This window comes from Gambusia affinis, linkage group LG03 (assembly GCF_019740435.1).
Source record: "Gambusia affinis linkage group LG03, SWU_Gaff_1.0, whole genome shotgun sequence".
Taxonomy (NCBI): domain Eukaryota; kingdom Metazoa; phylum Chordata; class Actinopteri; order Cyprinodontiformes; family Poeciliidae; genus Gambusia; species Gambusia affinis.
This window is the reverse complement of record NC_057870.1, coordinates 17,740,494-17,766,850: the sequence shown is the minus strand read 5'-3', so window position 1 is coordinate 17,766,850 and position 26,357 is coordinate 17,740,494. Positions and strand designations below refer to the sequence as shown.

The 26,357-nt window shown below is 39.5% G+C and overlaps 1 protein-coding gene across 1 annotated transcript in view; it reads left to right on the top strand.

Annotated features, from left to right (window-relative positions):
- sema6a (sema domain, transmembrane domain (TM), and cytoplasmic domain, (semaphorin) 6A) overlaps positions 1-26,357 on the top strand; it is a 157,181-nt gene that overhangs the window by 93,190 nt on the left and 37,634 nt on the right. The window contains exons 7-12 of the mRNA XM_044110280.1: positions 8,462-8,552; positions 10,290-10,409; positions 11,716-11,804; positions 19,812-20,029; positions 21,858-21,989; positions 24,973-25,128. Coding sequence (XP_043966215.1) covers positions 8,462-8,552; positions 10,290-10,409; positions 11,716-11,804; positions 19,812-20,029; positions 21,858-21,989; positions 24,973-25,128 — 806 coding nt within the window. The remainder of the gene's footprint in view (positions 1-8,461; positions 8,553-10,289; positions 10,410-11,715; positions 11,805-19,811; positions 20,030-21,857; positions 21,990-24,972; positions 25,129-26,357) is intronic.

Genomic DNA, 26,357 nt, shown 5'->3' with positions numbered 1-26,357 from the left:
CTGAGCACTGAACTCTGCACCATTCAAAGCTTCAGAGCCTCCAAAGGGACACACTAGTCATCAAAGATTGGACAACGCAATTTTTGGTATGTCTTTGTAATAGCAAGATTAACTCAACTCGTTTTCCAAGTTTATGTAAAAACAAAAAGCCTCAGTATGCTTGGAGTCCACCTGAATGAACTATTGAAGATTAAAGTAAATTACTTTCATCAGTCAGCAGGTCTTCTTCTGAAGTCTTTGTCTCCAGTTTGATGTGCTTGATTTAGAAGCACAGAAACCTATCAATGCATTCTGTCACACACACACACAAACACACGCATGTTGTGAAATGGAGGTGATGACACAGTCCTGAAATCCAACTCAGCCATCTCCTGTAAACTTCTTTGGGGTTGTATTCATGCAGGCGTGTCTGGAAGGCATTATAATTCCCTCAGGAAAAGTGAAAGCAGCACAGAAAGTGATTTATTTTTTAACCTCAGGCCAAAAAAAAAGAAAAGGAAGAGCAGGTGGACAATAAAATTGACTTGAAAAATAAAGCTGTTAATAGAAATAGACATGCGAGACATCTATAGGAAGGCAGATGTACAGACATAAAAGACATGTGGGTAGGAGGGATTATCTTTCCCTTTCTGATGAAACCTACATTTTTATGTTATGAAAAAAAAAAAAAATTATTTCAATTAATGTACTCACATAACCAGTTCAGTCACTGTCTCTATTTATGCTAATAGAAACCAACATCATGGCTGCTCAAATAAACAAGGCACAGGGGAAATAAAGGAGAAAAGATGTTTCCAGGCAAGAATATCCCAGATTGGAAATAAACCCAGATTCAAATCACAAGGTAACCCAGGCTGTGGACAACATACACACCTTTACCTGATGGATTTTTTTCAGACAGTGTCACTCTATATTTTTTGGATCCTACCACATTTTCTACAATACTTCCCATCTTTTCCATCATTACAATGACCTTATGTCTCTTAAACTCTATTAGGTTTGGATATAAAAGACAATGAAAGTCCATCCAACAGTCCAAATATGTCGGCATTGAGTGAAATTGGATTCATTGTGATCTTTTCTACTGCTCTATTTGAGAAGCTATTGAAGGGCTCCAGCGTTAGTTACATTTTGCTCGGTTTTGCTCCATTTATTTTGAAGTATTATATTGTTTCCCAAGCGGCAAATCTTCAATTTTTGGAGTTTTACAGTCTGAACAGTACGGAAGAGGATTAGGGCCACGGAAAAAAAAAAAAAAAAGAATTCTGAGATTAATCTCAGAATTCGAACTTTAATCTTATGTAGATGGTGGTAATCTAAATTATTTCATGTTAAGCCCCCAAATTTGGTATATGCTCTTTTTACAGAAACTACCTAAAGATTGGTTTCACATTCAAAGTTGAAGGGACATATGTAAGGTATGAAGGGCTTTTTTGTCCCTACAAATGTTCCTGTTCTCCTTGTCTGAATGCGATGCGACATTGAGATTTTATCTGTGTAGCCTGTGGGGGAACACTCTCCTGCTTTGGTCCACTAGGTCTGTTTATCAGAAAAGAAAGATGTTTCCACTCCGTTGGTTTTGTGGTTCAGCATTCTAAGAGTGAGCGTCTTTCAATTCACTGACTCCTCCTGCAGGGAGAGTGGATTTTATGTCTCTGCATTTATCAGGGTTGGTTAACTTTTATAGCGCCTCTGGTTATGGTTTCAAGGTTTGTTTTAGCAGTTAGTGCACCGATATTGCTATGAGTCTGCTGGAGTCACTGGGATGGGGGAGGAGTTATAAAACCTATGGAGAAAGCATGCTGCCTGTGACAGAAAAATTAGGACACTTGATTTATTGATTTTTGTGGGAGCAATCAGAAAAAGTATTATTTATGGTTGTGCAATATATCTTTCAGATGAACTGTGTTTAGCTAGATCTGTTTGGGTAGTTTAGTGTCATCAATTTACATTGACTTGCAGAAATATTCACTTGAACATTTTTAAAGTGGAAACAAAAAAAAACATGGTTTATTTTTATTTGCAAACAAAAATCTGAAATGTTTTGATTCAATTTTAATTGTATTCATTCCCTCTAAGTCAATATTTAGCAGAAATGCATTCTTTTTTTGCATTATGTCTCTATCAGCCTTGCACAGCTAAGGCCTGTTATCTTTATAAGAATCTCAGACTCAGTCAGTTGGATGGAGAAGATTGTGTGAAGATTAGGGTGATCATACAAATAAATATGCTTTTGATAAGCTCCTCTTCTACTGTAACTCTGTTGTCCTGTAGGTGGTGAACATTCCCCCTGTTTTTAAATATTTGTCAGGCTTTCGTCCTGCTTTGCTCTGTTATGCTCCATCCATCTTCTAATCAGCTTCAGAAAAGTGTCCCCAAACAAAATGCTGCCACCACTATCATAATGTTCAACACTTTTCCATAAAGCTCCAACTTGCCCAGCACAAAGCCGTAGTGTCAACAAATTCTCTCACCTGACCCTGAGACCTATTCAGCCTCTCCAGTTATTATGGATGAATGTATGTGCACGCATGATTTCTTTCCTCCACTTCACAATTATACAATTTTGAAATATAGTTTTAATTCTTTTTTCTCTCATAAAGAACCTGTCATTTTTGTGAGTGGATAATGAATTTAAAAAGTATTCTTGTACCCAAGCAGCTTGCAGTGAAACCAGTGCAAACATGCAACCTTACAGCACACATTTTTCAAAGCTTCTCCCATGCTGCTCTGCTGGCAGATTCTCAGGGCAGATACCAGGCCTTTGATGGCCTGCTGGGCTTATCCAGGCAGCCTGGTCAAAACTCTCTGTGAGTGTGTGTGTGTGTGTGTGTGTGTGTGTGTGTGTGTGTGGTTAAATCCACCTTGGCCACAGTTTGGCTCTCCATCTCACCAGTGTGACAGCACTGAAAAGAGCCTCTGTTTTGCGGCCAGCCTCATCCCACATTAATCAACGACGCTGCGAGGGCAAGCAGGAGGGACGCGGAGGAATAGATGAGGAGACAGGAGGGGAGAAAGAAGGACCAGTGAAGGCGCCAGCCCAAACTAGCACCAACCCACATTGTTTTCTGCTTCACTGGCTTTCCCACCTAGATATTTCTTTATTTTTAACTCCCTATTGTGTTTCTGCTGTGTCTGTTTTAGAATGTGATCAAGGTTTCTCTTTACTGGCTTTCAATATTGATTTGCCTCATCCACTTTGTGTTCCAGAAAGTATACGTTAAAAGACCTTGGCAGCATGATGCAGTCTTTTTGTTCAGTTCTCTGCAACATTAAACTCTATTTCCCCCTAATCTCTTCTTCTCTCTTCTTTCTCTCTTTCTGCAAAGCACTAACACTTCACTCCCTCCATTGCTCCCATCCCTGTACCATCTTTCCTTCTGTTGCCTTCTCCCTCTGTCACTCTCTTGCTGCGCTGCCATAATAAACGCCCCATCCAGCTGGGTTGATATATGAATGGAGTGAGTTTCATCGCCTGTTGCCTGGTGCAGCAGTGGGGGTCGGTGTGGAGTCTCAGACTCCCAGGTGACGGGGCCTGGACTTGATTTTAATGCACTTGAAACTATTTGTGCACACTCAAGTGTTTGTTGTTTTTGTAAAAAATACTATTACTCATTTTTTCCTCTAAAGTCTATTCTATTGAGACAGTAAGCCTGTAAAATCACAATAAAATTATAAGTAACTTTACATCAAAAAGGACTCATTTACATCCATTACATGCTGAAAGATAACTCTCAAACAGTTAAGATTTTGATGAGTCAGGGTAAAAAAGATTTTTTTAACAGCCACAAATACTCTTGTTTCTATTTCTAATCCAAAATGTGTTAACGTACATTTTTCATCCCTCTATTCCTCAGAAACTGGTTACGGAGAAATGGGCCGTGACTATTAATGTCTTGGGGAAGTATGTTCTGTTTTTAGATTGCACCACCTCTCCCAGGACAGGTGTGGACTGGTGCACTTGACCTTTATGGATGGAGAGAGTCGTTGCAGGTGGAAAAATATTTTGCAGTAGAATACATTTGCCGGGGCTTAACCCAGCTGCAAAGAGTAGGTCAACCATCTATAAATTAATCAGCAAGCAAAGAGAAAGACAGTGGAGACATTTGGGTTCCAAGAACCAAGTCATAGTCATGAATTATTATTAATCATGAATTATTTTATTATTTTGGAAGGGCTGACACATTCCAAAGTGCATAAATCCCATGAAATGTGCAGCACACAGTCCTACTGTTTTCCAGTAAATGATACATGTCGGCTCAGAAAAACCTGCTGGCGTAATGCCAACAAACTTCTGTTTTCTCAGTCAGACTTGGTGGCATGCACTTCTGACCTGACTTGTAAAACCAAGACTTCGGACTCGATTTAAGCTCATGGACTCAAGTCTGATTGGCAATCTTTGTATAATGTAATCATGAGTGAAGGCAAGCTGGTATATATACAGACTGGAGCTCAGACAGCTAATGCAGCAATGTAAGCACACAATTTTTGTCAAAGGGTGCATTCAGTTTAATACCCAAGATGTTTCTGGGCAGTGAGTTTGAATGATTTGTTACCATCTGCTCATATTTTCTGTAGCTTCTTAATATTCATCGCTATGATCTTTCTCCAATTTGGACTTGCTTCTCAAAGAATTGACATGCATCTTGGACATGCCTTGCAAAAGACACAAAGCTTGACTTGAACTTTCTACTCAAAGATTTTAAGAAGCAAGTTAAAGGCTTGAGATGATTTGGACTCACCTCTCAAAGACTTGCTCCAAAAACACTCAATACTTGGTAGTAGTTTCTCTGAAAGACGTGACTTGCCCATCAAAGACTTGAGGCTTGACTTAGAAAGGATTTATGCACATTTGTAGTTTAACGTGGCAACAATATTGAGTCTGGCACACTACATATTGGTGCAGTCAACAAATGTAAAAATAATGTAAAAATAAAGTTCACTAAGCTATTCAATTTGAGTCCCATGGTGCTTCAAGTAGCATAAATTTGGTTTGAGTAAGAAATCTCCTGCTAACATCTGATGTGTCGTCCTTATGGAACCACACAAACGTAGGATCAGAACCTCACTTTTAATTCAGAACTAATTATAATCTTCCTGATGGGCATGTTCCGGCTCCATGTTGTGTTTGTCTAATTAATTAGCATATAGCCTATGGAAAACACTAATGAGTTGTTGTAGTAATTAATTCATCCAGATGAATTGTACCTTAAGCCAAGGTTACTGTACATTCAGCCTGCCAAAATGCACTAGATCCTCAGAGAAGAGTGTTTTGTTAATGCACCATGTGACAAAGCTCTCATTATGCTGAACGGTGTCTCCACAAAGCTGAAACCTGTCTGTCTTCTTTGCAGCCAGTAGGGTTGACAGCATAATAGTGTTTGTCTGCTTAATGGCGGAAAAATGCTACAATTCTCTCAACCAGTTCAAATATTGAATTTCCTTCTGCTTAAAAACGTTGTGGTGGAGTGTGGCAGGTTTATCCTTTTCTGCCTGCCATATTTCAAAACACTGAATATTGCTTTTGACAGGGCTAACGCCATGTGAGGGAGCGTTAGGGTGTTGCTTCCCCACACATGCCAACTCAACAGGAGATTGGAGCCGTATGCGTATCTGTGGCAGTGGGACTGGGAGTGTCTTCCTTTGCTTGGACGGCAGGAACAGATTAGTGACAGCTGGCCAGGCCCAGCGGACAGAGGTCACTGCATCAGTGGAATCATCCGAGAACATGGAAGGCGTATGGAGTGATATGTTAGCGTTCGTCAAAGACGGACGGGGTGCTTATGTTACGTAGACGACAGAAAATGCTGACATTGCACTCAGATTCAGTAACTACACCTGACCTTCAGCTACTCATGTCTGCTCTGATCTGTCTATTCTATAATTACAGCCTTTCCTGTTTTATAACAATTTGCGTCCGTCTTGCATTGCTATTATCCTGCTTTAATTGCTGCAGAAACAGAAGGAATGAGAGTCTGCGCAATGCCCTGCATGCCACTGGTTCTTCTGTGTTTATTGTAAAAGGTCACTTATAATTTTCCCTGCCAAATCAGCCTCAACAATTTCTTTGGCAAGCTTTTCCACCGTTGCGCTGGGATTTGTGTGTGTGAGTGTGTGACCTTTTTAGTGGGCAGATGATAACCGTTTCCGCCGAGACAGGAATAGAAGACAAAATGACCTGTTTCGAGACCAGAAAGGGCGGCGTAAGCAGTTTGCAGCCTTAGTGAGCCGTGGTGTTCCCCCCAAGACTTTGTCAAGAGATGTTGGAGAAAGTGAGAGCTGTTTGTCAAGAACAAGATAGAAAGAGAGATACAGGCGGAAAAATGACTATGAAATGTAAACTGCAAGTGAAATGTTGTCATCTGTGAGTTTGCACGCCTCTGGTCATTAGCCAGAGTAAGAGAGCATCCTGAGACATGCTGGGCAACACAAGCTATCCCATGGCGGGATGATAGTGACCTTTCAACCATCTCTGATTATGTGCCATGCTCTGCTAATTTCACTGGAACAAAACTGGAAAAACTTGTCTTAATTCCATTTTCAATAGATCGTCGGCTACAATAAAAACAAATTTTTAGGGCCTTGAAAATTAATCTAAACAGATTTGGAATTGGCAACATAATAGGATTCATTTAACAAGCAACTAATACAGATACTAAATGACATATTTTACTTATATAAAAGATGCCATCTAAATATCTGCCAATACCAATATTTTCCATAACATCCATTTAGCCACCTATTTGAGATCAGGTTTCAATGGACAAAAGGTTTAGAAAGGAAACAAGAACCTCCCTCTCCCCAGAAACACTCTCTAGGTCATTCTGATGGATCCCAGGGCATTCCTAGACCAGACAGGACACTCTCACTAGTGAGATATTCATTACTCATACAGCAAAAAGCTTTTAGTTTTTTCATTTGTAATGGTTATAGCTTAGAGGTAAATGAAAGCCAAAATTTCACGTTAGACCAACAAAAAATGGATGTTTTAAGCACAAATAGTATTCTTCTGAAAAACATTTACATTTGTATGTACTGCATGGCTGGACCTGCTCTCACTACCTGTTGCTGGTGCATCTTTTCCCTACCACATGTCTTCCTTCCACTAAACCTTTTGTCAACATACCAATATGAATTCCAGCTTCTTCAGCAATGACTTTTTGTGGCTTAACCTCCTTGTGAAGGGTGTTGACTGTTTTCTGGACATCCGTCAAGTCCACAGTCTTCCCCCTATTGACCCAGAGAGACCAGTTAAAGGCTCAGGAACATTTTTCAGGAGTTTTGAGCTGATGACTTTACATTACCGACATTTTTCTGAGACACTAAATTTTGGATTTTCACTGCCCGTAAGCCAGAACCATCAAAATTACAAAAGATTAGAATATGCCACTTTTGTATAATGACTCTATATATTTATAGTTTTCCATTTTATTTTTAATGACAATGTTCTGGCCACATTGCCAAGGAAAATTGTAGTTTGTGTGAATTACTTCTCGAAGGACTTTCTTGAAAACAGCCTGCTGTTCATTGCAAACCTGTAGATTAAACCCTCCTCATGCAGGTCCACTCGACCAATAACTACGTCACTGTTGGTTGTACATCTGAGTTAATCTGGGTCTGTAATGTTGTTCAACTATGCATGTATAAAGTGTAAAGTGTGTTACTTCCAGCAGTAGCTATTTGCATAAAGTGACAGTCCTAAAGTAACAAAACGGGCACAATCTCATTATCTGAGAAGGATTTTTTTTATTTAAAAAAAGTAAAGAAGATATTTTGGATAGCCTATCCTAATTTATTCAAGGAAGCAGAATTGGTTTCCTTTTATATTCAAAAATCTTTAACAAGTTCTTCCCAAACAAGACGCATCAGCACAAGACCATGGGAATGCAGCCAAACAGTTACCATTACACAACCTACAACTAAAACTTCTCACAACCTTTGCTTAGGGCTGCTTGCTCACAACATGTTGCATTTTTTTTCTCCACAGTATTTTTATTTATTTTTTTACATATTCACAGCAAAACAAAAAATGCTTAGACCTGGTATGAAAATCTGGCTTGAGGGTAGCTAAAACTCTTTTTTAACATCAGCACAGTTGGAGAATGAAAACAATCCATTATCCTTATTTTGAGACATCTCTGCAGAAAATGTCTCTGTTTTTCCCGCTTGGTGACAGCTACCCAGATACACCCACATGTGCGGCTTTGACAAACCTCAGCAGGGCACCAGGATGGCATCCAGAGGTTATTTAGTTAAATGAGCACACTGCTGAGTTGGATAAGACATTCTTTTTTTCATTAAGTCACCCTCCCTATGATAACATGTTTTGTCTTTACCACCGTCTTTGAGAAAATTTTTTAAGATCATTACCTTCTACTGGCTGTGCAGCTGGTTTTATTGACGCCGCATTCAACACTTTTCTGATTTGCTCCTGACCTTTCTGATGTTTCTTGTCCCGCAGATGGACTCTTTGGAGGCTCTAGGAGAAGAAATCAGTGGGATGGCGCGCTGTCCATACGATGCCAAGCATGCCAATGTTGCTCTCTTTGCTGGTAAGACTAAATTTCTTTGTGCAAGTCAATCATCCAGACACTTTAACAACAAATCCTGTTAAGATTAAAACAAAGCTGTTCAATAATGCAGTTCACCACAGATTTACCAAGATCTTGCAATATTATAATGTTTCTCATCAAAGCTTGGAGTCAGAAAGTAGCTGTAAGGATGTGACTGTTGAAGTTGTTCTTGAATTAGTTGTTTGTGGTGAGAAAGTCGGGCAATAAAGACTTTATGTGTGTCCAAAGATTTTGGGTGTGTCCCCCTTTGAAGGACTTGGTCTTCATTGACCTGCAAAGACTGGAAGTGAGTGGATAGTCTATGCCTCAGATTTAGCCCCCTACTTTGACGTACATCCTATCACCTAGTTGATGGTGCTAAACACAAGCTGTTAAATAAATTGAGAATTTTTTCTATTACTTATTTAACACATTTTATAGTCAAATGCAACCTTTAGAGGTTGCAGTCCCTGAATTTGGACACACCCTGTTAATGAAAAAGGGCACCTGGTTATAATCAAGCATTGAAGAAGCATCCACAATTTTCAAATTGTTTTCCTGGCTGCCCTACAGGGTACTCGGTGTGAAACAAGAATATAAAAGATTTTTTTAGTACTGTGGGGGTTCAGGGACTAGCTAACTTCCAGCTATTAACGCTGAAAAGTATTTGTTAGTCTGCACTGCTAGTTTAAAATCTATCAGGATGTGAAAACTTTACAGTATCATCTTGTCACATGAACTGCCAGATGTAGTTACTTTAGCCATTTGGAGACAAATTAGAGTTGAAAGTATTTGAGTGACAGATTATTTTTGGTCGTATTAATATTTAATACCCTGTGGTTTTAAGGAGCATTCTGACAACATCTTGTAAAGCAAAGCCAGTGTGTGTAAGATGCATCAGAGGAAAATCGCCGAACTTGCCTCTGTTTTTGCTCAGAGTCTGAAATTTGTTTCCTATTAAGATCTTTGGAAATGCATCAGTAGTACTATGGCAACTGAAATAATAATTTGCCTCTGATTTTTCTGTTATGCCTTTTGTTTCTTATTTAGTTTCTTTCAATATGATTGTGATTTATGAAAGGAGGAAACCAGAATGAGTCATCGCTCTCTTTGTTGGTGGAATGTGACCCTCATGCTACAAAAGACATCCAGACATCTCGTTCATATTTATTATGATCCGATTTATGACATTATTGATGATCTGTCCCTTCTGGTTTCAAACACATGGAAGATGCCAAGTCGGAGCAGTTACTATGCAGCAGAGCTACTTGGAAAAGAGCTGGAAGCTCTGAGTAATCATGAGGGTTCCTCTCTCTGCTATCCTTTCAATTATGTCGTTTGAGTTTCCACTGTGGTTAAGACCAAGCAAGGCTGAGGTCATTCTGGTGGCGCATTGTGTTTGGGCAGTAGTGTGTGTTGGCGTGTCCATGAAAGTGTGTGACTGTGGCTTAAACAAGGGAGTGTGGGGGAATCTGTATTTTATTCACAGATGTGCAACATGTTTAAGTTTTGTTTGTTGTTTGTTGAGTTATTCCTTATGTTTGTGTGACTCATCCATTTTCCAGGTCTCAGGCTTCTGAAATATGTTAGTGTATCCAACCACAGAGGGCAGGAATCTCTTTGTTACTGAATGCTTTTTATTTCCTCTCTTCTTTATGGCACTCTGTGTCTTACTCTCTTTATTCTTCTCCATCTTTCCTCCTCATTGCACTTTCTACCTCTGTATTCCCTGTCTAGATGGCAAGCTGTACTCAGCCACCGTAACAGACTTCCTAGCGATCGATGCGGTCATCTATCGTAGTCTTGGCGACAGCCCGACTCTTCGCACTGTCAAACACGACTCCAAGTGGCTGAAAGGTGAGTTGAGGACATGGAAACTCACTTGTTGCTGGGAAAAAAAAAAAAAAAATGTTTTCAAAGATGCATCACCATGTGTGTTGAAACGGCAGAATAGGCATAGGCAGCTTTCACACATCAATACATCCCAAAGTTTAAATGTCTGAAATTAAAGATTGCAAAACTGTTTCTGTTATATCAAAGTTCTTTGGAAAAGTAAGTGTTGTTCCTCTTGTTGCACACTGCAAGTCAGCTGGCTCCACCTTATTTCTTGAAATAATTAAAATTCAGTGCATTTAATGGACTGAATCCTTAAACGTGTAAAGAGCAGAGATTTAAACAGAGTAATGTATATTTAATGTCAAAAACATTCATTAAAATTGGGTGAGAAAGTAAAATATTATGTCATGGTTCTTGCGCTACACTGTGTCATGAAATTTTTAAATCTGGCTCAATAGACTCAAACATTTGACTGGTCAATCCAGCAAATTAGCTTCAGATCAGCCAGACAGGAAGAAGTTCCACCCACTGACTGGACTTGTAAGTCTGACAAGAAATAGAAGAAAATCAGTTGAATAATTACAGATGGTATTTTGTAATGTTTATATTTAACTTATTGCATATTTTATTAACTATGCCTGTTTTAATCATTTTGACTGTTAGGGGAAAAGTGTAATTTAATTATTTACTTACTTATTCACTAAATTGTGGCATTTTTGGACCAGTAATGATCACATTGTTAAGCCATTAACAAATTATTAAATTCCTTTATAAAAAGCAGAATGATAATTTTGCATGACTTTTCTTATTTAGTTATTATGTTACCTTTAATATTTATTTTCTGTACATATTTTTTTTTTCATTTAGATGCGTTTGATTTTCTTTTATTATTTCTACATTTAAAAATATGTTTTGAGTGTTTGTGTACATGCCATGAAACTGCAGTATTTCTGCTCGTATCGTCAGAATCTTGTTCCTGCATGTCTGACACTAGATCAGTGCAGAACCACTTATGCAGAAACTCCTCATTCTGCTTGAAGTCGATCCATTTTGCCATCCTGCTCCGACTGAAATTGTTCTGCCCCCAGGGTGAATCAAGCACCAGTCCAGTCAGACAAAACCCAACAGGGAGGCAGTCTTTTCTCATATGCAAATTGTTTTGCCCGCATAAAGGATAATGGAGTGAGGCTCTCAAGACCGACCATCGGTGCTTCTCCCCATAATATGACAGATATTCTGTTTGCTGTGAAACATGATGTCAGAACTATTTTGTCATGGCAAAACATCATTTTGACTTCTTTTCTTTTCCTTTTTTGCTCCCCTGCAGAACCATACTTTGTGCAGGCAGTCAATTACGGAGACTTCATCTACTTCTTCTTTCGGGAAATTGCAATGGAGTACAACACAATGGGAAAGGTAAGCACAAGCCCAGTTCTTCTGCTATTGTTTGAACTCTAATCAGCGGTGACTTCCTATTTACTGGGAGAATGAGGAAGTGCCTGGGGAGGCAAACAGGATATGGGTGTATCACTTATTGGGAAGGAGGCTTTCAGGAGTTGCTAAGTGGTAAGAACATATTTTAGAAACAGCGAACAGAATGCAGAACTTAAAATAGAACCAGAAAAAACAAAATCTATCGATGTCTGGAGGATCTATTTTGGAGGCTAAATATATCCTCTCTGTTGCACGCCCGCATCCGCTCTGCAATGCTCCTGTTTGACCTCTTGTCTCAATGTTTCCCATGAGAAATTCCTCCCAAGCGCCACAAAGAAAAAACCTGGAGGGGAACAAGAAAAGGCTGGTGAAGGAGAAGAAGAAGCAGCAGTAGATTTTTCTCTGGGTATTACACCAGTGGGATGAGAAATTTCTTCTCTAATCATCTCATTTCAGTTTTGGATCAAGAAATGAGAGAGTTTAACGAAGCAGCAGGTAGAAGTGAAGACGAGCATGTACTTTGCAGAATAAATTAAAGGGAATATAAGAGAGAACGGTACGAGAGCAGATCAGAGGCGATGCTAAACACAGAAGTAATGGATTCAGTGCCAGGAACGACAGCCATGTGTTATATAGAGCATGAATACAGATCAAGCCTCTCAATCTGCTGGGTGTTTTGAAAGCAGCGTCAGTGTAATTATGCAAGTGGTGGGAGATCTGATGGAGCAGAGAGCAATTTAACATTCAGTGGATGATATCTCCCCATTATTTCCCAACAGAATGGCCTTCCCTGACAATGTAAGGAGTCGCTTGTGCTACGTGGCAAACTGATAAATCTGCTGTGGAGGAATAAAATAAAAATAAAACAAAAGGAAATGTATCTCTTAACATGGATATTAGCTTGGGGTGAACAAATTAGGATGTAAATCTGGAATAATTCAACCTTCAGCTTGACACTCTCACCTGTTCAGCATTTTCTGTTGCCACACGCTGAAGCAGCCCTGGGTGAAGCTCACTGCACAATCAAATCTCTCATTTATATATCTGTGTGTGGGTCAATGTGAGAACGGAGGATTCTGGTGTATGCTTGGCCGTGTGTGTGTGTGTGTGCGTTTAAGGATCTGGTTTAAATGCATGTTTGCACCCGTTCACACTGTCAATTTTGGGCCATGGTTGGAGTTGTAGCTGTTAACTATAGTGTGACAACAGCTAATTACAACACTGGCTACCAAATCTAACAGTACAGTTGTAATTACAGTTTTTGTCTCTGATTTAATGCTGTATGGATAAAATTTTCTGTTGCCGGGTGCTGACTAACTAAACATATGGCACACCAATTTACTGCAATGAAACACCAGGTTAAGACGTGGCTATCATTAAAAGATTTTTCATCACGGTGTATATTGAGTTCCTTAAGGGGCAGAAACACCAACACTCATAGGTTTATGGGTCACCAACAAGGGTGGCAACAAATGCAGTATATAAATATTTGTGCTTGCTGTCTTAAATGAATCTTCTATTGCTGTCTGTCATGTGAATAACAATAATGCTTTGGAGGGTGTCAGGTTCAAACACCTATCAAAGACAAAATTAATTAAACACAAGAAAGACAAGAGAGATGGATTCTTTGTACTCGCGAGGAGAACAGACAGAGATGTGCTTTCAGTTACAATCTCCTACCGCTCTGAAATCACATATGCCTGCTCCTCTCTTTTATTGCATTTAGGATCCCTATCACATTGGGCGCTGCAACTCTCAAAGGGCGGGGAAAACAAATCATCACATAGTTGCAGCGCTAATGACAATCACTATCTAGACACATGTTATCTACACACTAGATTCTTCTGTTCCAGGCACGGCGTCGAGCAGAACAAGTTGTATGTCTTCACGGTGACGGCTTTGTTGCTATCTAACAGGTCAAGGAGAGCAGAGTTTCCGGCCGGGCCGCAAACTCTGCTGGAAGCGGTTGTCACTGCTTTCTCTCAGGAAGGCCTCAGGAAGGAATCAAAGTTATTCAATACACAGAAACATTCTTTATACTAAAATTAAAAATGAAGTAAAAGCATATAAGTAAAGCATTATAAAGATATAACTATAAGACTACATGAACAACAAATAATTTGATAATACCAATAATACAATTTACCCAACATTTCCCCCCTGTTTATCACATATTTGTTCCACTTCAAACAATTTTCAACTGGGAGTTTATTTTTTTTTTTTTAACGCAAATATTCTCACACTCAAGGGTCACATTCAGTCCAAAGGCCAGGATCTGGATACCTGTCAGGAGAACCCTCATCAGAGTATTCTTTTCAGAATCTTTGGCTAATAAAGGATACATCTGTGCCATCCGGTCCTCCATGGGGCTTAAATCGCTGTGGTAATGAGACAGTTAAACAGAGAAGCATGAGCAGGGAATAAAACAACATCCACACAAGGTTAAAATTGCAGCAAACGACTGCAACTGATACCAAGGCAGAGGACACAAGGTTTCGGTACTTCCCAAAGCATCCATCCACTCCAGAGAGTTCCTTCATTTTGCCATTCAGGGTACAGAGCCCTGCAATGGCTTTCTTCAACTCCCATCAACCGCTGTGTTGTTTGGCAAAAGGGTGCAGCAGCTTTTCACGAAAACCTGCGCATACCCCTCCTTTCTCGGCCAACAGCATGTCAAGAGCGATGCGGTTCTGAAAAGACATCAGTGAGGTAGCAGCCAGCTGTTCATGGACTGCCTCGAAACCATCCTGTGTCCTGTTGCCCAGCCTTTGTACGTTGTAATGGATGTAATTAATTCTGTCTACGTTCTTGTTTACCGTGCACCACCAACAAATTGTAGATTCAAAACCAGCCGCAACCTGGTCGACTAGTCGATATTCATCAGGTACTCCATGAGGGACACCGATGGCATCGATGTATGTAGGATCATTATCAGTATTTTTCCATGTCACTTTACGTTTCTGTATGTGATGCCACTGTTGAGGTAAAACACTAGACAAAGTGTTAATTAGGTCTTTAGCAGATATAGGATAGACAGATACAGGTAATAACAGAGAAACTAATGCACAAAATCCTGTTACCTTTCGAGGTAATCTATCAAAAAGTCTGTCATCACCACAACACCACCAAACATCTGCATGAGAAACAGGGTTAAAATCATTGTTTACAGTGATTACAGCAGTACACATAGTTTCAGACAGATTTCCCAATCTTTTCCCGGTCCCTGTTATATTTACACATGTGAAGTTAGCTGGAGCTATTTTCTTAGAAAATAAAGGTTTCTTGTCATCTGCTGCAGTAAGGGGAAATATAGAATCATAAGTCACACAGGTGCTATTAGGATTAGTTTTAGTCATTACCTCTAATAAACATTGTGATGGTTGCTGGAGTCACACAAAGTAGAGGCCTTGGTTCCATACAGACTACACAATCTTTTTTAGTCATTTTGCAGCTTGTTCTACCATTAACAACCAGTTATTATAACAACCCAGGAGACTGAAACAATAGTAGTAGAACGAGGTGGAATACACACTTGAATCCCTACTCTCATTCCATGAGTAGGGCTACAAGAGTTCTTCCTTGCATAAAGTTTCTCCACATGAAAACACAGCAAAAAACCAAAAACAATAAAAACAAAACAATACATTTATTTATCATTTTGCTAAATTTGCAAACTTGTTCAGCTCCTAAAGACACTACAGGGTTGTGGACAATCTTCACCAGTTTCAGACGGCTAAACCTCTATTTAGTTTAGTCCCCTGTTTACCTGGGCTTTGCCCTGCAGGTCGGTGAGCGTCCCAAGCTTGTCTTATATATATATATTTTTTTATTTTTTCTTTTAGCTACTTTTGAAATGAAATGACCTTTTTGCAATGTATTAAATGTACCCTTTTTTAATTTTTATTAATTAGGGTTGTGTTTAGTGCAAATTAAACAGGCTCTACAAAAATTTTTTGAATAAGAAGTAAATCGATAAGTAGTGTAACGTTGATGTATCTGTCCTACCATCCCCCCTGTTGAGACATGCGAAACGCCATGGCTCAATATTGCAGCCCACTTATATATGTTTTTTGGTAGGATAGGTTTGTTTGCAGGTCACTTATAGATTTTATCTTCTATTTTTGCTCCACTTTTATCCAAAAATCTTTTTCATTTTTAGGACTTAATTGTTGCATGTCTTTTAGGATCTTTTTTTTTGTTTCATAAGTTTGATTTTTTCCATATGTAAGACGTTTATTTGTCCCTCCTCTGCCTTTCTTTTTATTTATTTTTTTTTTCCATCTTGTCAGCGAAGGCATTCCCTAGAGACACTTTATCTTTCCCTGTGGTGTGTGCGGTTTGGGGTGCAAATGTTGCCCGTTCTGCACCCATGCTGTCCAGAACAATGCTTTTCTAGTTAACTCAGTGGAAGCACTAGTTTCTATGTTTGAGGAAGTAGCCACCCAATCGGTAGCTGCTTCTCCTTCCTCAACAAGATTACCTAATTGCTTCCACTGTTCACCTTTTTGTTTAAACAGAGACACGTGCGGGGAGGTCCACGTTCTGTCTAAAGATTTTAATTCATCAGGGAGAGCGACAGCTGCAACGGCGGTGTGTTTTGTGTCTGAGTATAGATAAGTCACTGTGATCTTAGCTGGAGTGACCTTGTTGAGTCTGTCTTAGTAGTTCTTATCAGACCCAGGCACATTCTTGTACCAAAGAGTTACGTGTCCCCAGGAATGTTTTTTCTACATGTTGTTCTGCATGCACCAGTGTCGCAAAGGAAATCTACAGGTCTACTATTTATGAAAAGAGTTATTTTCTGGTCTTACACTGTCCATAGATAATAAATCCTGAAGATTTAATTGGACCTCTTCTTCTCTTTTTAATGCTAATTCTAACCAAAATTTAACATCATCATACCCTTCTTTGCGCATTTTCTTTGGGTTTGACTTTGTTTTTTTTTTTTTTTTTTTAAATAAAATTTGGTCCAGTTTGTCGACTCCTAGGGAATCCTAAAAACTGGAGATCTTTTCAGTAGGCCAGCAATTAAAAATACCTGTAGTGGTAACCTCCACTTCTACTCTTTCGAGTGGGAGGTTCTTCGCCTCTGCATCCAAGACAGGTTTGCTGGTTACAATCCTACTGTTTTATATGAGGTAAAACACCAAGTGGTATTTATACCTCCAATCACACTCACAGTCACACTTTCCACGAATTTAAGCGCCTGTTTCTAGAGATTCCATGATCCTTTTCCACGGAACTTAAGCGTTTATTTCTCGCAGGACTCCATAGTCCTTTTCCAATTACAATTTAGTAAGAACTCAATTTAACGTTATTTTTAATTGTTAATTCTATGTTGAATTGTGTTTTTACAAATAAAATTTGATTTATTGAGTAATTTTATTTCTCTGAAATGTATTATCCAAATAAAATTTGATAGATCAATTTTATTTATTATTATTTATTACCTAATGGATTAATTTTTTGTTTACAACAGGACCGCACCAGGCTCCGTCCACCTATTTCCACGAAATTTTGCGCAAGGACTTCGTTCGTCCTTCACGGATTTTGTGCACTATCTTTTACCTGTTAGGGTCTAGAATTCACAGGGTTTTCTTATTCGCAATGACCCCCAGTCATTAGCCACACTTTTCTATTCGCAATGACCCCAGTCATTAGCCACACTTTAACCAAGAATCCACTCACCCTCCGTCTTTCCCTCGGAGTCTTCAACCTTCAGATCCCAGCAGGCAGGCCGAGCGCCAGCCCTTGAACAGGTTCTCATAAGTTTCCACTAGGAAACCTGCCGTGCGCACGGTCTTTACTGGGGTCCACCATACCTGCTGGAATCCTTCCGGTATATTGACCTCCGGCTCTCGAAGGACCAAGTTAATGTCAGGTTCAAACACCTATCAAAGACAAAATTAATTAAACACAAGAAAGACAAGAGAGATGGATTCTTTGTACTCGCGAGGAGAACAGACAGAGATGTGCTTTCAGTTACAATCTCCTACCGCTCTGAAATCACATATGCCTGCTCCTCTCTTTTATTGCATTTAGGATCCCTATCACATTGGGCGCTGCAACTCTCAAAGGGCGGGGAAAACAAATCATCACATAGTTGCAGCGCTAATGACAATCACTATCTAGACACATGATATCTACACACTAGATTCTTCTGTTCCAGGCACGGCGTCGAGCAGAACAAGTTGTATGTCTTCACGGTGACGGCTTTGTTGCTATCTAACAGGTCAAGGAGAGCAGAGTTTCCGGCCGGGCCGCAAACTCTGCTGGAAGCGGTTGTCACTGCTTTCTCTCAGGAAGGCCTCAGGAAGGAATCAAAGTTATTCAATACACAGAAACATTCTTTATACTAAAATTAAAATGAAGTAAAAGCATATAAGTAAAACATTATAAAGATATAACTATAAGACTACATGAACAACAAATAATTGATAATACCAATAATACAATTTACCCAACAGAGGGTCTCTTGAATTTCACTGACTAATTATGCCGAAGCTGCTTCCTTGCTCAACATTCCTCCTCTTGCCAATTTTTTCTGAAGGAATCTCTAAAAAACACTTGTTGAAAACAAAAAATACTTTTCTACTTAAATTTTTCCATTTCTGTTTTGATTTAAGGACCACAATAAAGGAAAGTGTAACTATAGCAGTAAACTATACTGCTATAGTTTTAGGTTACGTTGACACACGTATAAACTTTCATTACATCAAGTTTTTAATACAAATATTTTTATCATGGAACACCGTACCAATTACAACATCTTCAATTCTTCATGGACAGATGCTTCTAGGGCTTATAAGTCAGTTTATGGTGATGTTTGATTGTTCCTCCACCATCAGCTTTGACATTGATGGTGGACAAGAAGGCCGGTCTCAGAGTCTCTGCTCTAATTTATCCCAAAGTGTGCCGTCATGGTTGAGGTCAGGACTGTGTGTAGGCTTGTCAAGTTTCTCCACCTTAGACTCATTTGTTCATATTCTCATGGACTTTGCTTTGTGCACTGGTGTTCCTGTTAGAACTGTTGGGGAAAAGCGCAAGCTCTCCCCATAAAGTCAGACATGAAATCGTCCAGTATATTGCTGTAGCATTAATAGCCCCATTCACAAAAGTTTGGAGAAGCAATTTGAATGCCAAGGTGCTGGATTTCACACACCTGCAGCCATTGAAGGGGTTGGAACATCTGAATTTAAAGATTGAGGGCTGAGTGAGTATTTTGGCCGTACAGTAAAAGTTAATCCTGTACCTAATTATTCATCTGTGACAAAAGATTCTTTAAAAGAGTTTTGATTTGTGAGACCATCATTGCCAGTTAATCTCGCTCTTTTTCAATGAATGCTAGGATTGACCCGAGCGTCACCTGACATGGGATCAAGTATCCACATTGTTCTTTCTCAAAATCTAATTATATTGTGAAACTGCAAAAGAGGAGCTGAAAAGTACAGCTAATTATTCCCAGTGTTATCCAACGTGTAGCTTCAGCTGGGTGCTATAAAGGTTTCACCAAGAAAAACCCCCAAAGTGTCACAAACACTGCATAATTTCTTAATTTTAAATCTTTTTCTGGTTCTTCCTGTAAAATCCAATCAACTATGTATTATGGAAACATAATGCTTATTTTATTCATGCTAAAATACCAAGTTTTGCAATTAGTGAAACGAAAACAAGCAGAAGAAATTGGATTGTGCTTGATTCCAAAATAGGACAATAACCAATATTGGTTATTGTTATTGAACAATAACCAATAATAGGAATTGTTATTGTTCAATTGTAACCATTGAACATAAGCATTGTTCAATGGTTATGAACATTGGTTTTGTCCATAATCCATTGGTTCCTCTGCAGTGCAAATTACAGTTTCCTTCTTACTTAAACCTGCCAATTATGACTCTTACATGACTACGAGTTTCCATGTACAGCACTTAGAAATTAAGATGTGACTGACAAAGTTGCCACAGCATTTTAAATGCATGACTCCACCAGGTGGTGTTTCCCCGGGTGGCGAGGGTTTGCAAGAACGACCGCGGAGGTTCTCCTCGCGTCCTGGAAAAGCAGTGGACGTCGTTCCTAAAGTCCCGCCTGAACTGCTCCATCCCCGGGGATTCCCACTTCTACTTCAACATCCTGCAGGCCGTGACGGACGTCATTCACATCAACGGGCGTGATGTGGTGATGGCCACTTTCTCCACGCCTTACAACAGGTATCCTGAATAACTGGAAGGTTCATTTCAGATCTGTGTGAACGCGCCAGAAGCTAATTTTCATATTCCAGCTCTTATCCTGGTTATCTTTTTCAGTAAGAAGTACTTTCTAAAAACATTTTGACAGCCTGACCTTTATTAACGTTGGTAGAGCTGCTGCGCCTCTCGGCGACATATAATTTCTGAGCGTTACAGGGCCCACATTTACATCTCCTGTCAAAACAGTCTCGCCGCCCTTTTGACTTGCTGGCCTTAAATCTTATTTTCCGTTTCTGTTTCATGTTCCTAACTGTTCTCGAGGGCCATGGGAGTTTTTAATCTAAATTGAAAATTACCACAAAAGCACGAAGCTCGTCTGATAGTTCATACATATGGTAATTCTCTATTTTATGGCCGCTTTTTAAGCGGATAAGACAATTACTTGTGACAATGCAATTGAGCATGGTTAATGGACACCCAATGAAGCAGCACCTCTGAAAAATTTCTGTAAGGTTCCAGTATTAATTTTCTGCTTTATAGTTGGGAAGTGAAATTAGTGTGCAGACAAGACTCTGAGTTTGTCTGTCTGCCCACCTCGTTCTCAGTCGCTCCTCCTCGTCAGCTGTCTGGTAAAAACATGAATATAATAGTCTCGCTTTCTGTACATATTCAATAGAGACAGCAGTTACTGTAATTTAGCAGCTGAGCAGAGAATTAACAGCTTTCTGACCTTGCTCTCTATAATGCTGCCCTTGTGTATTCTTGTCTCCCCGTTGTCTACGAGACAAGTTTAGTTCATGATGCAACGCCGAGAAAATTCAACCAGGAAAAATGGTGGAAAAACGATTACTCTCAAGTTTTTTTCTTATACTTTTGAATACAGTTGGATAAAGAAACAGAGAAATGAGTCAGTGATCAGCTATGCGTTGATTCCACACAAAGGCGGCTGCTGCGCCACTATTAGAAGAGGAGGATTTTTTTCCCCATTTAAAAATTAGAGACAGTAATAAAATTATTTGTCGTTCATGTATGGAGCTCAATAGTGGTTTTGTAATGAACTTTGATGTCATAAGGAAGGAGTTTGGGGAAACCCAGTCTGAAGGCCAAAGATTAAAGAAAAAGATTATCAAAAATCCTGCATAGATATTAAAATATCAGGTCTCTATGGTGCAATATGCAAGATAAACCATTTCTGAACTTCTTCACACCACAGATTTTTAATCTCCAAATATACTTTGACAGAAGTCATGATTTTCTCCAATTTTGGTTCATTGGAAATTATTTTGTACCCTTCTCCTGACTGAAACCTTTTGATAGAGAGGTTTCACTCCAAACCATACAAAAGTATGGTTTGGAGTGTCTCTGATGGTTTTTGATGTGATGTGACCCAGAAAATGTCAGCCAAAATTCATTTGGGGTTTGTCAGATTTCTACCCTGCATTTGTTTAAATTGGGTAATTTTATTATTTAATGTTTTATTTTCATCTAAAGGATTCCAGGAAAATGTTTGGATCAATCTTAAAGGTGGATCTGAAAAGGTTTACATTGGTCTAGTTTTTTCAGATGATACGAAACTGGTGCTAAACGGTGGGATGTAGACTTTTTATATCCACTTTAAATACGAAGTGCTATGAAGAATGATTGCTTTTAGAAATGCAACAAGTTCTCCTTCAACATTTAAAACAAGCCAGGGAATTTCAACGCCTGTGTAATTGGATTGTAAATCCATTTCTCTGTCTCTTAGTGATAGTCCAGAATTGGCAAGATGTTTCCTTGTAAAATGTTCAGTCACCGGCTTGTTTATCCATTGTTTCTTTACTTTAATGTGTGTGTTTTTGTGTTATGGCAGTATTCCAGGTTCGGCAGTGTGTGCCTACGACATGGCGGAGGTGGCCCGCGCCTTCACTGGGCGTTTCAAAGAGCAGAAATCCCCAGACTCCACCTGGACTCCTTTTCCTGAAGAGAGGGTTCCCAAGCCAAGGTACAGACACAAGCAACACACACACACACACGCATGCCTGCGCACATTAAATACAGAATCGACTCTCTTTCTGTCGTTATTCTCAAACACTGCTCTCAATCACACAAGTCATTTCTTTAAAAAACTGAAAATTACTCATCTAATCACCTACTTGCACTTCTGTTATTTTAATAGTCTCTTTTAAAACATCCACTGCTCATCATCTACAATTCCTTGCAAAACAATTCTCAAAGCTCCAACCATTTGAAATTCAGGTTAAAAGAATCATTTCTATGTGATAGACCAACAAAGAGTAGTTCATAATTGTGAATTAATGGGAAAATGATTCCTGGTTTTCAAAATGTGGAGAAAGGTTTGAGAACCATGGAGTGCATGTGTATTCAGCCCCCTGAGTCTCTGTGGAAAAACCTTTTGAGGAGTGTCTCCAGCAGCTTGGCACATCCAGAGTGACATTTTCTGCTCATCCTTCCTTCAAAACAACCCAGCTGTGTTTGGCTGGATGCAGAGCATCTGTCAACATCAATTTTTCAGGTCTTGCTACAGAATCTCTCCATGTTTAGGCTTGTTGTCCTGCCCTGCTGGACAACAGTCTTGTCTCAGGTCTTTGAGGTTTTCCCCGGAATTAGGTTTTGTCCATTTTGCCACTTACTATAATAGTTTTTTTTCCTGTCCTTGCAGTAGTAAAGCATTTTTTTTGCCACCACCATCTTTCATCATGGAAGGTATGTTCAGGTTGATCAGAAGTGTTCGTTATTTTGGGGCATCAGAATAATGATGGTTAAATATCATTTTCACCACACATTTTTATTTTCTTTTACTTGAAAACTGTCTGTGTTTAACTGTTTGTGCTATTTTATGTTGATCTACCACGTAAAATCCAGAAAAAAACTAATGTTTCTGCTTGTAATTTGACAAAACGTCCAAGAGGTATGAAAACTTTTGCAAAAATACTGTGCAAATATCCACTCTCAATCACATGAACACAATCTTTTTTCATAGTTGCACACATTAGCTCCCCTGCTCCCCACCCACAGCTTCATAAGCATCAGCAAATGAAGCATGAGATCATTTTAAATATGGGTGGCTAATTCCACAAATGTACCGACCTGATCAATCTCCCATCTATCTCTCATTAATTAGAGCACTGAGAGTTTTTTTATATCCTGAAGGAGGAAAAAAAACTGATTTACTACAAAGATCTGGGCTAAGATAATTGTTGGTGGGTGTATAGGTCCTCACTTAAAGCCAGGGGATTTGATTCTTCTACAAAACACAAGCGCCACAACCGCCCTTTTTACCTTGATTAGTATATATAATGATTTGTTTACCCTGAGTGAGGTCAGACATTTCTAGAAGCAGATATGCTCACATTTGCTTACTGCAGTAATTGATGGGATTGATTAAATTTCTGCTCTCTGCCGCATTCAGACCCTTTTTATCTACAGGCAAGCAGATGGAGAGCTGCAACAATGCCACCAAGGTCCGGTCCTGTGGCAGTCTGTTCCTCCATGTGCTAGACTCCCAAACCCAATCATTTACAGATTTTCATATTTAATACATGTCTGTTTTGGTTCTGCCATCCATATGCGTGCATGTGTGTGTGTGTGTGTGTGTGTGCATACCCTGCAAACTAACAGCAGATATTATTCTGTAGCTCATTTCAGCGGCCTCATAGATTTGCGAGTCCACTTCAGGGTAAGGATTTTACAGTTAAATGTGTTTTCTTTTAGCAGGAAGTCAACGATCAGAGTTTTGCAGCCAGTTTTCCACATTTGGTTCTTGTAAAGCTTTAATCTGCTGATGTTTATGTAAGAATTCAAAGTATTTTCATATTGTAAAGAAGTTGTTAATCAGGCAGATTTTACCATTTAAAAACAGATTTTAAAAAAGACTGCACATTTTCCCTTGTCTTTAACATCTTGAATAACCATTTTAATGAATGTTGATTCTTACCAGATAATCTGTGATATTTCCAAATCATACAGGAGGTTCACTATGATAGGCAAAGTTTAAAGGCTCAACAGGATAAAACAAAGCAAATTCAAATCTTACATCTTGCTATAGGTCCTGCTGTTGTTGTTTCAGCCTGAAGAGGTAGTATATCTCCATAGCAAAAAGATGTTTTACATAGATCCTTTCACCTTTAGTGCTTCCTCTTGACTTCCTAATGAGACTGGAAAATGCTTCAGATTGACAAGGACCACAAAGCTGAAAATCAGCCAATTCATTAACATTAACAATTCTTGGTTTATCCGCAGCTCTCTCGCATTTTGCGAGAGAGCTCAAATTTAGCCACAGTTTTCCGAACCCATTTGAAGGGTCGTCCCAGGGTTGGGAGGAGGCCTCATCATCCGAGTCAAACCACATGCTTTCGTAGAATTACTTCCAGTTCTCAAAAGTGGAAAAAAAAAAAAAACGGGACATGGAGCAAATCTGACAGAAATGTCTATACCAGCAGCACCACATATGCACATCTTAAAGCTATATACATTTCTCTGGAAGACGCTCAAATGTGTATTTTAAGGCTTGGTCCTTACTTATTTACAGTGCAAGGCCAGCTGTCTGACATTTCAGGGACCTGGTGTGTATTATGTGCTGTGAAAGGGTATGAAAGAGCACACTGTAAAGAGGTTTTACAAGCTCTCCGAGGTGACATGCCTGCAAAGAGGATATGCTATCAAAAGCAGCTTCTTTTTTACCAGCTCCTGTAAACGGATCACACTGATAGAACGTCTCAGTGCATTACCCCAAACTCAGAAAAGAAGACATTATGTGTCCTCTTGTTTGACCGAAGGCTCTAGGAGTAAGTGTTAGAGCATTTATGACTTCACTTTTATTGATTTTAAGGGAATTAGACTTTCTGTCTTCTGGTGGCTTCTCGTTATAAACTACTTTTTCCATTTAAACCTTTCCTCCTTGTGACACTTTTCTTTCCCCGTTTCTCACATTTTGTTGTCTTCCTCTCCCTCCACTGCATTTGCAGACCTGGCAGCTGTGCCGGCACTCCATCCATGGAGAGGTACAAGGTATCCAATGAGTTCCCTGACGACACTCTGAACTTCATCAAGATGCATCCCCTGATGGACGAGGCTGTGCCCTCTATCGCTCACAGGCCCTGGTTTCTCAAGACCATGGTGCGGTGAGTACCTTGCACTCCAGAAAGCTTGCAGTCGCAGAAGTCCGTGAGCCGCTCCTGTAAACGGATCACACTGATAGAACGTCTCAGTGCATTACCCCAAACTCAGAAAAGAAGACATTATGTGTCCTCTTGTTTGACCGAAGGCTCTAGGAGTAAGTGTTAGAGCATTTATGACTTCACTTTTATTGATTTTAAGGGAATTAGACTTTCTGTCTTCTGGTGGCTTCTCGTTATAAACTACTTTTTCCATTTAAACCTTTCCTCCTTTTGACACTTTTTCCCCGTTTTTCACATTTTGTTGTCTTCCTCTCCCTCCACTGCATTTGCAGACCTGGCAGCTGTGCCGGCACTCCATCCATGGAGAGGTACAAGGTATCCAATGAGTTCCCTGACGACACTCTGAACTTCATCAAGATGCATCCCCTGATGGACGAGGCTGTGCCCTCTATCGCTCACAGGCCCTGGTTTCTCAAGACCATGGTGCGGTGAGTACCTTGCACTCCAGAAAGCTTGCAGTCGTCAGAAGTCCGTGAGCCTCTCCAGCCCAGGCCGGCAATTATCTGAAGTGCTGCTCAGAGAGTTAGACTCATTAAAAGACAGTAGTGCTCCATCACAAACCCACAACTGACCTATTTTTCTTGGAGTAGAGGAAACACTAATTCAGACCTTACTATCTTTTTTTTCCCTACAAAACAGAGTAGTAATCTTTGGAGTGAGTATTTAAGATACTCACTGGTGTTTATCTTGATCCTTAGCCCATTGAAAACATTCATAAGGTCTTATTAAAGACATTTTTTTTTCTCTCTTGACTTGAAATTCCCCAAGACAGTATACCGGAGTGTAAACTTCTTTTTAGTCAATGTGGCTTTTTCCCCTGTGCTCTGGAGCTTTTCTAAAACCTATTGCACCATGCTTGTTGTTTGGTCTTAAAGGTTTATGTGATTTCTTTAAACTATGCACAAAAGATTTGAACAAACACACGTTTCAAGTGTTTAACATCCAACTTAATACTGATTTGTTCTCAGATGACGAAGTTATAGCACCACTTCCTGTACATGACTGACTTTTCTTTGTAACTCTGTAGATGATTGCACTGTAGGGGGACAGTTTTTTTCTTGTCATCCCAGCAAATGGACATCTTAATGTTATCAGTCTAACATATAATGGCTGTTTTAAGTGATGGTCTGATTATCTTTGTTTTGCAACAAAGACCAGCATTTCAGATCTTT